The sequence below is a fragment of the Equus przewalskii genome, chromosome 10, assembly GCF_037783145.1.
Source record: "Equus przewalskii isolate Varuska chromosome 10, EquPr2, whole genome shotgun sequence".
NCBI lineage: Eukaryota > Metazoa > Chordata > Mammalia > Perissodactyla > Equidae > Equus > Equus przewalskii.
The window spans coordinates 50494930-50510253 of NC_091840.1; the positions used below are offsets into that span (position 1 = coordinate 50494930).

The following is a 15324-nucleotide window of genomic DNA, read 5'->3' on the forward strand; positions in this document are numbered from 1 at the left end:
GAACCAGCGAAACCCTGGGCCGCCAAGCCGCCAAAGCAGAGTATACGAACTTAACCACTTGGCCACAGGGTCGGCCCCAATAATATTTCTTTAAAATAATGAAAGCACTTATGGCTATCCATTTCCCTCAGATTACAACTTTTGCTGGGTCTTAGATCTGGGGACCTTATGTTCCTGAAATCAGGAAGATACGTTTTTAGAATTATTCCAAACCTCAGTGGGGCAAGGCTTGAGTTCTTTGAGCCTGAGGGCAGGAGCCAAGTCTGCCATGGGACCCCAGGGCATAGAACAGTGCTGAGTACAGAGTAAGGCACCAGGGTATACCTGCTGACTGGATGGACAAGTGAATGAACACACTAGAGGGAAGGAAGTAAGCAGGTGGGACCAGAGAGGTTAGGGACTCATTAAAATTACACAGCTCATAACTGAGCTGGCTTGAAAACCCAGGCCTCATAATTCTCAGTCCAGTGATCTATCAGCTCACAGAGAAGGGATCAGCAGAGCCAGAATGGATCTGCTTTCTGAAGTATAGCAGAAAGGAAAACAGAGCTAGGGACACAGTCTAGGGAAATGTGAGAGTAGAGGGCTGCTGGACACTGGTCAGAAAGGGAGCTTCAAGGTGACCCCATCTACAGAACTGAGAAGGAATGAATTTCAAGAGCTCCGGTTTGCCAGTGGCCTGGTGGGTGGGGAGAGAAGGTGAAGTTAAAGGTCTCTGAAAGAGGTGGTTCCAGGTCTCCTGGGGAGAGTGCTTGGCATTCCTCAGCAAGAAAGAGAAAAAAAGTGGTTTTGAGGTCAGGGAGGCTGGTGTCTTCACAAGCCATCTCGGATCCTCAGGGCAAGCCAAGGGACTCCTATGGGCACTTCAAGCTTGACTGGTAGGCTGAGAGGACACTGGCCCCAGAAGCCTCTCTGGCCCTTAGAACCCTTCCCTCCACCCCCAAGGAGGAGGCAGGACAAGTCATGTCCCCACTGTCTGGCCATCTCTCTAAGCATTGGCTCAGGCAGCAGTGGGTGATGGGGAGAGCTTGGCCCCAGCCCCCCTCCCTGGGAGCCGGTGGCACTGAGGAACAGGACGGGCAGGGGGTTGCTGAGCTCCCCAACCTCCACTCTCCTCCCTACCCCAAGAAACCCTTTGAGAGGTTTTCCTGGCAGAGTTTAAAGCTTCAATTCATTCAACTGCCTGGCATGAGGCCCAGGATGAGGGGATGCTGGGAAGGCCCCAGCCCCACATCCCAGCCCTCACCTTAGCCGCCCCCACTTGCCAGGGACCCTAGCTGGCAGGCCTCCCTCTGCTCTTTCTCCTCATCCAATAACACCCACCCTCTCTCCCCTTGGGAACCCAGGTATCCTGCCCCTTTCCCCTGGAGCAGATGGCCAACCCGGAGGCTCAGGCTTGCTAAATCAGACATTTAAATCCCATAATCCTTGGTGAGAGGCTGACAAGGGGGCAGCAGCCCAATCCTAGACGCAGGGGCAGGAGAACCTTGTGCCAGCCCTGGCAGGAGGGGAGGAGGGACAGTTGGTTCCTGAGTTATGAATGGAGTCACCCCCTCCCTTGTTGTCATGCAGCCTGCAGACTGACCCAGTCTCCAGCTTTTGTTCTCCTACCGGAACCCGGGCATTGGGCCCCCGGCCCACACTCCCTGGAGACTCAGGTGGCTGCCTCCCAACGTCACCTCCTTATTCACCCCTGCCTTGTAGGCCCCAGGCACACATCCTGCAGACACACAGGTGGTAGAAAAATTTTATTGTAAAATAAGAAACTGATATAAAAATGGGATATAAAAAGGGAAGAGAAGGGGTGCGGGTGACAAATGCAGATGTGCCTTGCAGAGTGCAAAAGGAATCGGCCCTGAGCATGTGGAGGAAGTAAAACAGATCTTGGGAGGTACACCAGGGATGGCACCCTCCACGCGTGGGATGGGGTGAGATTTCCTTTTAGGTGCTGAGGTTCACCCAGAGGTTAGACAGGATTTGGCCGGGCCAGCAGAAAAGAGACTTGGAAATTCCCTCTCCTGAACTAGCTGCCCAATCATAGAAACTATCAACCCATCCACCGGGGGGACAGGGAGCCAGCCTCCATGACAGCAACAAGTCCCAGACATCGTGTCATAAACGGTAGTTCCAGAATCAGGTATACATTATTTCATTACCCCTCACAACAAACCCCGTGAGGTGGGTACGATTATCAGCACTTTATAAATGTGCACAGTGATGTTAGGAGAAATCCAACAACTAGCCAGCTTCCCTGGCTAGTACGGTGGAGAACTGGGCTTCCAGCCCAGTGTATGGCTGGTTCTAAAATGTTCCTTTCACACAGAAACATTTTGCTACCTCTCTCAAACGTTCTCACAATAAAAAGACAAGCTGGAACGTCCCAGCACCCCCCACTTCCCCAAAAAACCGCCAGTGCAGGCCAACTTCTTTCCTGGGACCCCAGGCCAAGGCAAACGGAAGAATTCCTGGGGGTTCTGAGGCACACCTGTAGCAAGCAGAGGTTCAAGCTCCCGCGTACCCGAAAATGCCAGGGAAGGGGGGTGAGGGTGGGGTGTCGACAGGGGACAGGAAGCAGAGAATGTCAGTCTGAGTCAGGCCCTTCTCTCTTGAATATCAGCTTTTTATGGGAGGAGGTAGACTGCCCCTTCTTAGACTTCAGGTGGCTGTTGGGGAGAGACAAGGGAGAGGGGAGATGACATCAGTCAAGTGAAAGGCTCTGGGTCCCTCTTCCTAGAGGGGCTTTGAAGGACCCAAGGCCGGAGCAGGGGAATTTAAGTTAAAAATGGTCACTACCAACGGCAGATGTTTACTGAGCACCCTGGGGTATATGTGTGTATTAATCTCTTGATCTTCCCTTACCCCATTTGACAGATGAGGAAACTGAGCCTGAGTGGGGGAGTAACAAGGCCACACAGGACTCACTAGTACTTTGCAGGGCTGGGAATATGACCCACAACTCTGGCTTTGCCCAACACTTCCACAGTTACCAGGCCTCTATTTGAGACCCTAGCTCTGAGCTTGGGGTTGCTGGAAATGGCAAAGAAATATCCATGCTCACCTGGCTTTGGGACCTCTCAAAGGTCCCAAAGGGGTTTGTGTACCACCCCCCAAGCCAGGAAAATAGTTGTATGATACAACTGAAGGAAGACTAAAGAATGGACAGGGCTGGGACCTGATGGGAAGGGATCAGTTGCCTTTTACCTCGAAGGAAGGATTAGAATATAATCCTATGGCTTCCCAACATAGGAAGGCAGGGGAGGGGACCTAGGTCACTCACCTGGAGTGAGCCTTGCTTCCCCCTGGCTCCTTTCCAGTCTGGGCATCTTTCAGCTCCAAGGCCTCATTCAGCTCTCGGAACATCTCAAAACGTTCACGCCCACGGATCTGTGGCAGGGAGGAGGGGGACAGAGAAGTATTAGGTAAAGTCATAGAACCATTTTCATGTTCTCTTTAACAATTTTATTTTTGAAAGATGGTCCTGGCCAGCCCCAGTAGCCTAGCGGTTAAGTTCGGCATGCTCCACTTTGGTAGGCTGTGTTCTGTTCCTGGGTGTAGACCTACGCCACTCATCCATGGCCATGCTGTGGCAGCAGCTCACATACAAAGAGGAAGATTGGCAACACATGTTAGCTTAGAGTGAATCTTCCTCAGCAAAATAAATAAATAAGTAAGTAAAGAAAGATGATCCTTTAAAATGTGCATCATGTTACAAGCTGGTATTCTGAAGTTAGGCGCAACAAGGAGCCACTATCTAGAGGCACCACTGCCCCCTGATGGCAAATGCCCCAATCGCAGGCAAAGCAGTTAAGAGGAAAAGAGCATTTTGAGTGCTAGACTTGACATTTAAAGATTTTATTTTTTCCTTTTTCTCCCCAAAGCCCCCCGGTACATAGTTATATATTCTCTGTTGTGGGTCCTTCTAGTTGTGGCGTGAGGGACGCTGCCTCAGCGTGGCTTGATGAGCAGTGCCATGTGCACACCCAGGATTCGAACCAACGAAACGCTGGGCCGCCTGCAGCGGAGCACGCGAACTTAACCACTTGGCCATGGGGCCAGCCCCTAGACTTGACATTTAAATCTTTCAACCCAATAATATTGACTACAAGAGCGAGGCCATGAACAGAGAGGGTGGACAGAAAAGCTGAGCCTAACCTGGCATTTGCTATGTTTACATCTTTCCTTCCTTATCCCATCCCACTGAGTTGGGGTAAGAGACTGTCTATCTGTTTCTCCCAGACTTGGTACCTGAAGGGTGAAATATTCTCCATCCAGTGGCTTCTTCTTTTGTGGGGGAGAGGAGCTGGTGTTACTGGACAATACTGGGAAAGAGGCAAAGAAAGGTGAGAAGAGTGAATTTTGGACAGAACTGCACCCTCTCTGCCTCCTCCAACTCTTCTTGTCCTGCCCGCTTACCTCGCTTAGTGCTCCTAGGAGGCGGCTCAGGGCAAGGTTCCTCCTTCTTGCGGAAGTTTTCTTCCTCTGTGCGCCGGTCTCTCCCAGGACAGGCACAAACACGCACCTCAAAGCTGTTCCGTCCCAGCAGATTACCACTACCCAGGTAAGAAGGGGAGCGGGAGGCAGTAAGGAAGGTGGGCCCTAGCTCCCTGCTCTCCTGTGAGCCAGGCCCATCTACTCCCAACCACCCTCATCCTGTGTGGAGCCTAAGTTCCAGCTCTAGGCATACTGAGGAGCTGCCAGTAAGACAGGTCCCACAGCCAGAGAACAGCAAAGTGGGAGGAAGCAGCAGAGGAGATTCTACAAAGGCGATGACAGTGAGAGGGACAGCGGGTGGGAGCATGGGAGAAAGTGCTGGGGGGCAGGGCCCAGGGGACAGACAGGCAGAGGCTGGGGAAGAGTGTGCCAGTGTGAAGGGCGGCACCTGAGTTCCTACCTGGAGTCTTCCAGGGTGATGATAGTGAGGATGGGCCGCCGGTTCATGCCGCCCATGCAGGAGCTGTTACACATGAAGTTGTAGTGGATGGTGGTACAGTCAGAGCCAACCTGGGAGAGAACACAGGCCAAAGTGAGGCTGTGCAGCCCTGGGCAGCACTACAGTCTCTGGAAGCCTCAGTTTCCTCAGCTGTGGAATGGGGATAACTGGTCTGCTCTGCACTCTTCACAAGGTTGTGGGGAGGTCGACTAAGAAGCAGGAGAAAGCCCCCCATCTCCCATCTGGATGGCCACTGACAAACCCCTCTAGACCCTCCTAGAGACCCCAGTTGCCAAACCAGACCTCAGGTGGCTCGTAGGGCACCACCACGCTATGTCGAAAAGTGTTTCTGTCATCCAAATACTCAGCACGCAGATTCCCTTCCACCCGGATGAGATGCTGAGGAGGGGCCAGACCTAAGAGCAATCAGGGAGGAATCAGGGCCTTGAGGACTCGGGGCACTAGCCCCATCCCATCAGCAGCCCCCGACCACTCACCATCGCTACTGTCAGAGCAGCGTTCATGGTGGGGGCAGCGCCTCACGACCTCCGTCATGAACTCTGACTTCTTGTAGATGGCCATGGCCCGGACACGGGTGCCGGGTGGGGGTGGTGAGCTGACCAGGAGCTGCACGGGGCAGGTCTTTGCCAGCTGGCAAAACAGTTTGTTGAGGGTAGGGGAGTACTGTAGGAAAAGGAGTGAGAATAAATGGAAGGTCAGGAGACCGTGCCCAGGGGGTCAAAGGAACAAACACTGTTTAAGTACCAACTGGAAGCCATGCACTGTGCGGGGTGGGAGCTACAGATGGCAGGGTTGGGGTTTACACCCCAGAAGCTTATTTACAAAAGCCAAGGCATGAATGAGAGTGAAGCAAAAAGAAAAGCTCCATGGTCCCATGAGAGATGCTGAGAGTAGGACAGGAAGGATGAAAGCCAAAGGTCAAGGAGGAAAATTTAACTTTGGAACAGAGGTCAGAGATCTCAGACAAAACATTGTCTGTAGAAAGACTGACAAGAAGCCAAATGTCAAAGAGGAATCCCAAAGTTCTACAGAAAAACCCAGAGGGATATGGCCAGATATCAAACATGGAAGCCAGGCCTTCAGGGCCACTAACCGTGCAAGTAACAGACTTGGCTGTCCCAGAATTCAGGAACCCTAAACGGAAACCATAGCAGCCAGGGTAGGTCTTTTGGGAAGGGACAAAGGATGACAGGGGCCAGGAGGTGGCTGGTGCAGGGGCTAGTGGTGCAGGAGCTGCTGGCATTCTGGGGGCTTCATCTGGGCCTTCATCCAGCCAGTTCACAACATCTGGGGACAGCAGCAGATTATTCACTGCTGGGGACAGGTCAGGGGACTGTGGATGGGAAAAACAAGAGTTAGAGGGCCAGGTTCCCAGCCCCCCAGCCCTGCAGCCCCCGGTCCCTTCCCACTCCCAGTCCTTACCAGAACATTGTTTTCAGGAAGTCTGAAAGACAAGAGTGGAGAGTCAGTACTGGTTTTGCTTCCCACAGGCCTCCACTAAGGGGCTGGGGGTTGGGGTGGGTTAGGCAGAAGAGGGTAGCAGTTATTAGAGGCTGGGCAGTGAACCCGCCCCTCCCAAGAGGCCTCCACTCACAGCTTCCACAAATCTGAAAACGTCTCCTGACTCAGAGGGGGCTCGATGCCGAGTTCTGTCTGCGTCTCCTCCATCACAGCTCCTTGGACAGTGGTAGGGCCACTGTGGGGGGAAAAATCGAGGATCCAACATGAGACACACCCAACCCCAGGTCACCCAGCCTTGAAGCAGGAGGGCCCCCTCTGCCCACACCATCCTGGGGTAGGAGACACAGCCTGAGGGTCTGCAGCTGGGGTGGGACACACAGGTCCCCTGACCTCCTGGGGAGCAGGGTTGCTCCTGCACACCCCTCTTCAAAGCTTTTCCCACAAGCCAGGCTGCTCCTGCCCAACCCCTCACCAGCCTCAGCGCACAGTTCCTTGAGGAAAAAAGACGACCAGAGACGGTTTCCAACCTTTCCACTACCGAATCCTCAAGGCTTCCTAAAAGCGAACCCAGCTCCTGCCCTCCTTCCTGCTTATCCGAATGCAGTAACTCTCAGCCCACTCCCTCCCTCCGGGGGAAGGTCCTTCCCTTGACCCGCACATTCCCCACCTGACCCCCTTCACTGCTGAGCTTCCTAAGCACTACTGTCTTCGCTCTCTCACCCTTCACCCACCCACTCCCTTGGGGAGCTCCTCACACCTGGCTCACAAATCCCTCATGACCTGGCCCCTGCCTGCCTCTTGGATCTCATCTCCGAGCTCTCTCTCCCTTTCCTGCCCTTCTCTGCCGTCAAACACTCCCCAATTCATTCAACTGGTGGTTCCCTCTATTGGGAACACTGGTCCCACCATCACTGCAGGGTAGGCTCGGTCTTACTGACACCTCATCTTGAATGTCACATCTCCTCAGGGGTTTTCCCAGACCACTCAATCAAAGACTGCCAGCCAAACTCTGTCCCCTATTTTAATTCTCATGGTACTTACACTGTCCGATACCTTTACTGTTCGTTTCATGTTTCCTCTGGTGGAGTATAAACGTCCTCAGGGCAGGGAAGTTATCTGTCTTGTTTACCAGCATTGCCTTGCACCTGGTCCAGCTCACTAACTGTGCTAAGTGAATTGTGCCCAGGCCATGAGCCGGTTACGAGTGGTCAAGGGAGCAAGGAGGACAGAGGGGTGGCTCCACTCTGGGCCAGGGCCCTACACTGAGCTATGCTGTTGCCATCTCACCTTCTCTCAAGCCAGCTTCCAAATGCCTTCATCATGCCATCTTTCTCGATGCCAAATTCGTCCTCTGCTTTGCTAGGAAACATACCCGCTGTGAACACTGCAAACATCCCTGCTCTTACACTTCTCTCTGTTGGGCTCGGCACGTCCCCCAGCAAGCAGCTCTTTTCTAAGCTCCCTTAACATTGACCTTCACCTTTGTTAATGTAGGGCCTGCTTTCTTATGTATTTAGAGATTTGTCCTGATAGCCACACCTACCACTTGACAGTGGAGGAAGCTGGGTCTCAGAGTGGTCTCGTGACTGGCCCACAGAACACACAGGTGAGTGAATGAGCTTTTATTAAAAATGACCATTCAGGGGGACAGCCCAGTGGTGCAGCAGTTAAGTGCGCACGTTCCGCTTTGGCAGCCCGGGGTTCACTGGTTCAGATCCCGGGTGTGGACATGGCACCGCTTGGCAAGCCATGCTGTGGTAGGCGTCCCACATATAAAGTAGAGGAGGATGGGCACGGATGTTAGCTCAGGGCCAGTCTTCCTCAGCAAAAAGAGGAGGATTGGCAGTAGTTAGCTCAGGGCTAAGCTTCCTCAAAAAAAAAAAAAAAAAAAAGACCAGTCAAACATCTAAGAGTAAGATGCTTACTGCATCACAGACTATTCTGCAGAGCTCTCTTTCGTAATCAGTTAAGGCTGGAGGTGCAGATTTTAGCTGACTAAAATCATCCAGCTGAGAGGTTGGCAAATGGCCACTTATCACAGTTCCCAAGGCTGAGAGGGGGATGGGCTATGCAGGTGCTTGGAAGAAGGCAGGAGCGGGTGGCAGAGGAGGGATCCCAAACCTTTGCCTTGGGGGGAAAGATCGTGGTCTCCCTAGATCGATGATCAAAAGAACTTTGAGACTTTTATAGAAGGGAGCTCGTGAGAACAGAGAAGGGGCTCAGAAGTCAAAAGCCCTAGGTTTGACTTGGTACCGTTACTTAAATTTGCTGCTTGACCTGTCCTATCTTAAAGGGCTAACTTCTGGCTTTCTCAGGTACAGGAACTGACTTGTACTCATCTTTGGGTTTTTAATGCAAAGCCCGTGGGGCGCAGGGAAACAGAGGGCAGCTGTAGCAGAGCATGTGCTCTGAAGGCAGACAGGGGAGGCTGTGCAACTTAGGGAGGTTACTTACCCTCTCTGTTCTTCAATGTCCCTTGCTCTAAAATAGTACCCTACTTATTATGGGAAATTAAAAGAGCTGAGAAAAGTGCCTAGCACATAGTAAGAGCTCAACAAATATTTCTGGTTATAGGAGTGTTCCATTCTATTCTATATTATTATTCTAGAGTGAGAGCTTTGTGATTGTGGGCGGGTGGGGCTTTTGTGGTACTGCCCCTGTTAATGCTAGTTTACCTCCTTCAGGGAACTCTGTCCAGTAAACATGCTAGGAGGGACTGTCCTGGGCTGCTGGGCCCCAGTCCCACCGGGAGGGAGACAGCCCCAGGACAGAGGAAGTCTTCCTTTCTCACAGTCCTTGGTAGAAACTAAATTCTCAGTGTGTTTTTCTCTAAAGAGCAGGTACTTCCCAGGGGTATGAGCATCAGGGAGCCATGATACTAAATTGTCAGGGGCTGAACCAGACCTTCCAAATGGTTGGGGAGGCAGGACATTTCCACAGGCAGCCCCGGTGGGAAGGTGATAAACTCAGACACCAAGGAGGGGCAGATGCGACCACTATCCTAACAATGGCTGCTGATTATAGGCCCTCTGGGGCCCCCTGCTTTCAGTGGCTTATCTCATTAATCCTCTCAAAAAGCCAGTAAGGTAGGTATCATCAGATGAGGGAACTTAGGTTAAAGGAATTAAGTCACTTACCCGGGCTCAGAAAGCTCCCAACGCCAGAGGGGGGATTTGAACCAGGGCTGTCGAAAGCTGCACCCAGCTCTAAATAATTATGCCCCCTCAGCTTCCCCCAGAGTCTAGTGTGAAAAATGTTTTTGGCTGAAAGCTATTTGATTGGGGGAAATAAAAAGATTCTGGAGAAAGAAGGCAATGTCTAGTAAAGTTGAAAACACACAGACACACACACACATACACACCTTACTACTCAGCAAAACCACTTCTTGGTAGACCCCCTAGAAAAATGGCTGCACGGGAGCAGCAGCAGGAGTCACATAAAAATGTTCATGTCATTGTTGTTCTTCACCGCAGGCAACAAGAAACAACATTACTTACTATCCATCCGCAGGGAATAGTGAAATGAAATGTGGTACATTCACTCACAAGAGAAATTTACTATGGTAATTTAAGGAAATGGATTTATCTGTATAATGTGTAACCAGACATAGCTTAGAATCACGTTGGGTGAAAAGTACAATTTGCAAGTAAAAAACAAAACACAGTAGTATAAGTAGTTTATGTAAATTAAAAAGTCACAAAATCTATGATAGTGATGGTCTCAGGGAGAGGGGTGTATGCTCATGGGACTTGGGGTATAGCCAAAGGGGGTTTTAGCTCTATTAACAAAGAAAAATTTAGAAAGATGGTATCCTCCATACATTGCTTATGTAATTAAAATACGGACACAAATAAGACAAAATGTCAAGTGTTGAAATTATGGGGGAATATGTACCGTGGGAATATGTATTATGTTATTCTGGTACTTGTCTGTATTTTTCCAAAATGAAAAAATCTACAAAAGAAAAATAAGTAAAACTTATTATAGGGGCTGGCCCAGTGGAGTTGTGGTTAAGTTCACACACTCTGCTTTAGTGGCCCAGGTCAGAGGGTTCAGATCTCGGGAGTGGATCTATACAATGCTCGTCAAGCCATGCTGTGGTGGCATCCCACATACAAAATAGAGGATTGGCACAGATGTTAGCTCAGGGCCAATCTTCCTCAAGCAAAAAGAGGAAGACTGGCAACAGTTATTAGCTCAGGGGCCAATCTTCCTCACCAGAAAAAAAAAACCACACAAAAAACTTATTACAGAAAATTTCAAACATATAGAAAGGTAAACAGAATAATGTACCCATCACCCAACTTCAAGAATAATCAACATTCTGCCTGAGTTGTCTCATCTATACCTCTAGCCACTCCCCACAACCCTACAAATGTTTTTGAGGTATAACTTATATAGGTTGAAATGTACAAATCTTAATGATACCATTTGATTACAAAATCTGACAAATTTTGATACTGCCCTGTAACCCACCCTTACCAAGACAAAGATATTTTCCTGTGTTTTCTTCTGAAAGTTTTATATTTTATGTTTAGGACTATTCTCCATCTTAAATTAATTTTCGTGTATAGTATGAGGTAGAAGTCAAAATCCATTTTTCCACTCAAGTTGTTTCAGTGCCATTTCTTGACAAAGACTTTCCTTCGCCCACTGATTACACTTTGGTGCCTTTGCAGAAAATCATGTGACCACACTTATGAGTCTTTTCCCGGACTCTCTTCATTGGCTGTTGTCCTATGTACCTTTATAGTAATCTTAAAGTCAGGTAGTTTAAGACCTCCAACTTTATACTACTCTTTCATTTTGGAATCAGCCTGTCAGTTTCTACAAACAAGCCCAGAAGGACTTTGATGAAGATTGAATTAAATCATTTTAGAGATTACTGACATCTCAATACCACTGAGTGTTCCAACCCATAAATATGGTATCTCTTTCCATTATTTAAATCTTCCTGAAATTCTCTCAGCAGTATTTTGTAGTTTTCAATATAGAGCTCTTGTCCATCTTTTGTTAAATTTATCTCTGAGTATGCCATGTTTTTGGATGCTATTGTAAATGGCATTGTTTTTAAAATTCATTTTCTGACTTCAGATTCAACAGTTGCTATTATATAAAAATACAATTTACAGATATTGCCTTTGAAACCTGTGACCTTGCTGTAATCACTTATTAGTTCTGATAATTTTAAAATAGATTTTCTATTAGGATTTTTTGTGTACACAATCATACCATCTGTGAATACAACAGTTTGATTTCTTCCATTCCAATCATTATGTTTATTTCTTTTTCTTGCCTGGCTAAGACACCCAGTATAATGCTGAAGGGGTGAGAGTCGAATACTTTCTAGTTCCTGATCTTAGAGGAATTCAGTCTGTCACTATTATGTAAGTGTTAATGGTAACTTGATTGGGGTAGGTAGGTAGCCCTTTATCAGACTGAGGAAGTTTCCTTTTCCTAGTTTGCTAGGAGCTTGGTTTTTTTTTTTAATCATGAATAGGTGTTGCGTATTGTCAACTGCTTTTTATGCATCTCTTGAATTGATCATAGAATTTCATCCTTAATCTGTTAAGGTGGCAAATTACACTGATTTTTGTTTTTTATTTTTGTTTATTTTGAGGCAGATTAGTCCTGAGCTAACATCCATGCCCATCCTCCTCCACCTTATATGTGGGATGCCTGCCATGGCATGGCCTGACAAGCGGTGCACAGGTCCACAACCAGGATGCAAACTGGTGAACCCCAGGCCACTGAAGCTGAATGCACAAACTTAACCGCTGCACCACCGGGCTGGCCCCTACACTGATTTTTGAATGTTAAGTCAACACTGCAATCCAGCGATAAATTCCACATGGTCGGGATGTATTTATCATTTATATATCTATCAGGTTTGATGTGCTAAAATTTGCCAGATTTTTGCATATATATGCTAACAGGAATATTGATCTAAATTTTCTTTTCTTCTTAATATCCTTGTCTGATTTTGGTATCAGGATTATGCTGGCCTCAAAAAACAACTTGTGCAACGTCACTGCCTCTATATTCTGAAAGAGTTTGTGTGAGATGGGTATTATTTCTTCCTCAAATGTTTGAAGAAAACAAACAACAAAGGAGACAGATCGAAAACAGCATTAAGATAGCAGATTTAAACCCAAACTGTACAATAATTGCATTAAAAGTAAACTGACCAAGCACTCCAATTAAAAGCAATTCAGTGGAGGAAAGGAAGGCCATTTCAACAAGTGGAGCTAGAACAGCTGGATATCCATATGGGAAACAACAGCAAAACAGAACCTAGACCTCTATCTCACATCACGAAAAAAATTATTTTTTAATTAATTAGTTAATTACAGCTCACAGACCTAAGTAAAATACCGAAAACTATAAAAGTTCTAAAAAAAAATACGAGAGTATCTTCATGACCTTGGAATAAGATTTCCTAAACAGGTCACAATAAACAGTTAAAAGAAAAAAAGATGCATTTTCTGCTCCTCTTAAGACATTGTTAAGCAAAAAGGCAAGCAACAAGTCAGGAGAAAACACATGTATTTGACAAGATATCTGCATCCCGATTATACAAGAACTCCTACAACTCAACAATAAAAAAAAGCAAAGAAACCAATTTAAAACATGGGGAAAAGACTTGAAGAACCACTTCAAACATGACAATAGGAATGGCCAATAAGCACAAAGAAAACTGTTGAACACAGTTAATAGAGAACTACAAATTAAAACCACAATGATATACAACATTAGAAACACTAACAAACCAAATGTGTGAAGTATATACCTTGCTGATGAGTGTGAAATGGTATAACCGTTTTGAAAAACTCTAATTTTTTTATAAAGTTAGAAAAACAAAAAAATATATAGATCTACTCTCTACTCTTTGATCTAGCAATTCCACTCCTCCGTATTTATCCAAGAAACATGAAAATAAATGACCACAAAAAGAACTGTACAAGAACGTTAATAGCTTTACTCAAAATAACCTCAAACGGCAAACAACTCAAATGGCCATTAAAAGGAGAATGGATAAACAATCGATGGTTTATTCATCTAATGGAATATACTAAGTTAAAAAACATCAGAATACTCATACACCACCAATACAGGCAATAACATGGATGAATTTCACAGACATTATGCTGAAGGAAAGCAGCCTGACACAAAAGAGCACATACTGCACGATGTCATTTATATCAAGCTCTCCAACATGCAACAGAAAGCAAAAGAGAGGTGGAGGTCAAAACACCGGAAAGAAGGATGAGAAACTTTTCTGGGGCGATGAAAATGTTCTGTATTTTGACGGGCGTTACACGGTGGAGAGTTGCCAAAACTCGTCTAATTGCAGCGGGTGTAAATGCTACTTCAACTTAGACAAAAGGTAAGCACATAACTACCGCGCACAGCATTCGGTTCGCAGCAGGTGTGTGGTAAGTGACTGCTGAATGAAATGACCGCGCCCTAAAAGAAGATGCAGGAGAAAGTGACCAGCGTCGCCTTTCGCGGGTCCTGCCGCCTCCCACAGGAAGGAACCAGCCGGGGCCGCAGCGCAGCGCTTAAGACCGCGGGCCAGCCCCTCTCGCAGGCCCGCCCCTTCCGCTTTCACGACGTTCAGTCTGCGTCCGAGAGTGAAATGGCTTAGCCCAAAGCCGGAAGCAAGAGAAAGTGTTTCTCCGCACAAACAAACGACTCATCGTTTACGCTCTGATCATTTAATTCTCAAATGTACCCTTTCTTGGAAATACCCAGGGGCTGCCCTCTGCGCGCTTTAAATAAAAAAACCCGTCCCACGCAATGGTAGCGTCCGCCTAGACTACAGTCGACCGGGGTGGGGCACACCATTCAAAGAGGGGGAGGGATTGAGGTTTGCATCAAAACAAATACATCTTCCTTTCCCAAAGCGGTAACTAAGTACGCCAGGAAGAAAAAATACAAAAGGTAGAGGAGGGGGTTAGCGGTCTCCCTCCACAAGTAATAGGAACCAGTCTAAAAGACATTTTCTGTCTCTCTACTCCCCTCTCATCGGGTTAATAGTGAGCTGCCCCCAAAAAGAAACCGGAAATGCTCCTGCAAGTCGCAGAAATGTAAATGTAGAGCCAAACAATAACAGGGCTCTCGGGCCTCTCAGACCCGGATAGTCCTCCCTGGTTTCGCGGGCAAACCTCTCGTTTAGCACTTCCCACTTCTACGACTGACAGTCTCTAATTGGATTTTCTCCATCTAGTCGAGCCGGGGACCGGTGGGAAAGCTCACTCCAGGAAGGACAAAGGTCCGGAAGTTAAGGGACCTTAGCAGCTTTGGCTTCCCGATCACCCCGAATAATCAGTTGGGGATGGCGCCCGAGGTTCCACCAGCTTGCCAGGGGCTCTAAAATCTCGAGCCATGAGTTCCTAACTTCCGAGACCCGAAAGTCTCAGACCCTGATGCTTTGTGCGTCTTATTTCAGGATTCCCCTCACCTGGCACTGGGATGGAGGGGGGTGGGGAAGAACCCCTTAGGCCGGCCCAAGATTCCCCAAAGTCTCACTCCCCCGCCCAGGTGTTCAGCTTTGATTTCAACTGGTCCTAACATCCCCATCATCTACACCCAGGCCTCCCAACATTGCATTCCTATGTTGGTGCAGCCAAATTTCCATCCCCCCAAAATCCCTAAGTCCCCAATACCCCACCCCCAGCCCCCACGATTCTCCCGAGCTGAAAATACTCGCAGCCGAGAGCCCGTGACTCAGATAGGACTCATCAGGCTCAGTCACGAGCTTACCCAAACCTCAGGGGAGAGTGTCACCGTCCTGGGAAGCACGCTCCGAGGCCGGACACCAGGTGACCCCGGAGCCCAGGGGCTACCTGCGCCAAGGATGGTGCCTCTGGACTTTTGAGCAGCTCAAAACTTTTAGCGCGAGTCTGAGC

At 48.2% G+C, this 15324-nt stretch overlaps 1 protein-coding gene across 2 annotated transcripts; it reads right to left on the bottom strand.

Moving 5' to 3' along the window:
- Positions 1-1733: 1733 nt before the first annotated feature.
- Positions 1734-15321, bottom strand: TP53 (tumor protein p53). Of its 2 annotated transcripts, none has more exons than XM_008530347.2 (11): positions 15179-15321; positions 6546-6647; positions 6374-6395; positions 6045-6284; positions 5428-5614; positions 5234-5346; positions 4892-5001; positions 4414-4550; positions 4246-4319; positions 3278-3384; positions 1734-2663 (listed from the first exon to the last, which is right to left on the bottom strand). In XM_008530347.2, the coding sequence occupies exons 2-11, from the start codon at positions 6617-6619 to the stop codon at positions 2582-2584; spliced, it is 1146 nt and encodes a 381-aa protein (XP_008528569.2). In that variant the 5' UTR covers positions 6620-6647; positions 15179-15321; the 3' UTR covers positions 1734-2581. The 2 variants fall into 2 exon arrangements, with proteins under 2 accessions (XP_008528569.2, XP_070419429.1); XM_070563328.1 differs by lacking the exon at positions 15179-15321 and adding an exon at positions 7454-7795.
- Positions 15322-15324: the final 3 nt, after the last annotated feature.

What these genes read in the sequence shown, in the direction of transcription:
- TP53 (XM_008530347.2), bottom strand. Translation starts at nt 6,619, where the DNA reads ATGGAGGAGACGCAGACAGAACTCGGCATCGAGCCCCCTCTGAGTCAG. An exon ending in TTTTCAGATTTGTGGAAGCT is followed by an intron (nt 6,396 to 6,545) that starts GTGAGTGGAGGC and finishes CTTGTCTTTCAG; the next exon opens with ACTTCCTGAAAACAATGTTC. An exon ending in ATCACCCTGGAAGACTCCAG is followed by an intron (nt 4,551 to 4,891) that starts GTAGGAACTCAG and finishes TTACCTGGGTAG; the next exon opens with TGGTAATCTGCTGGGACGGA.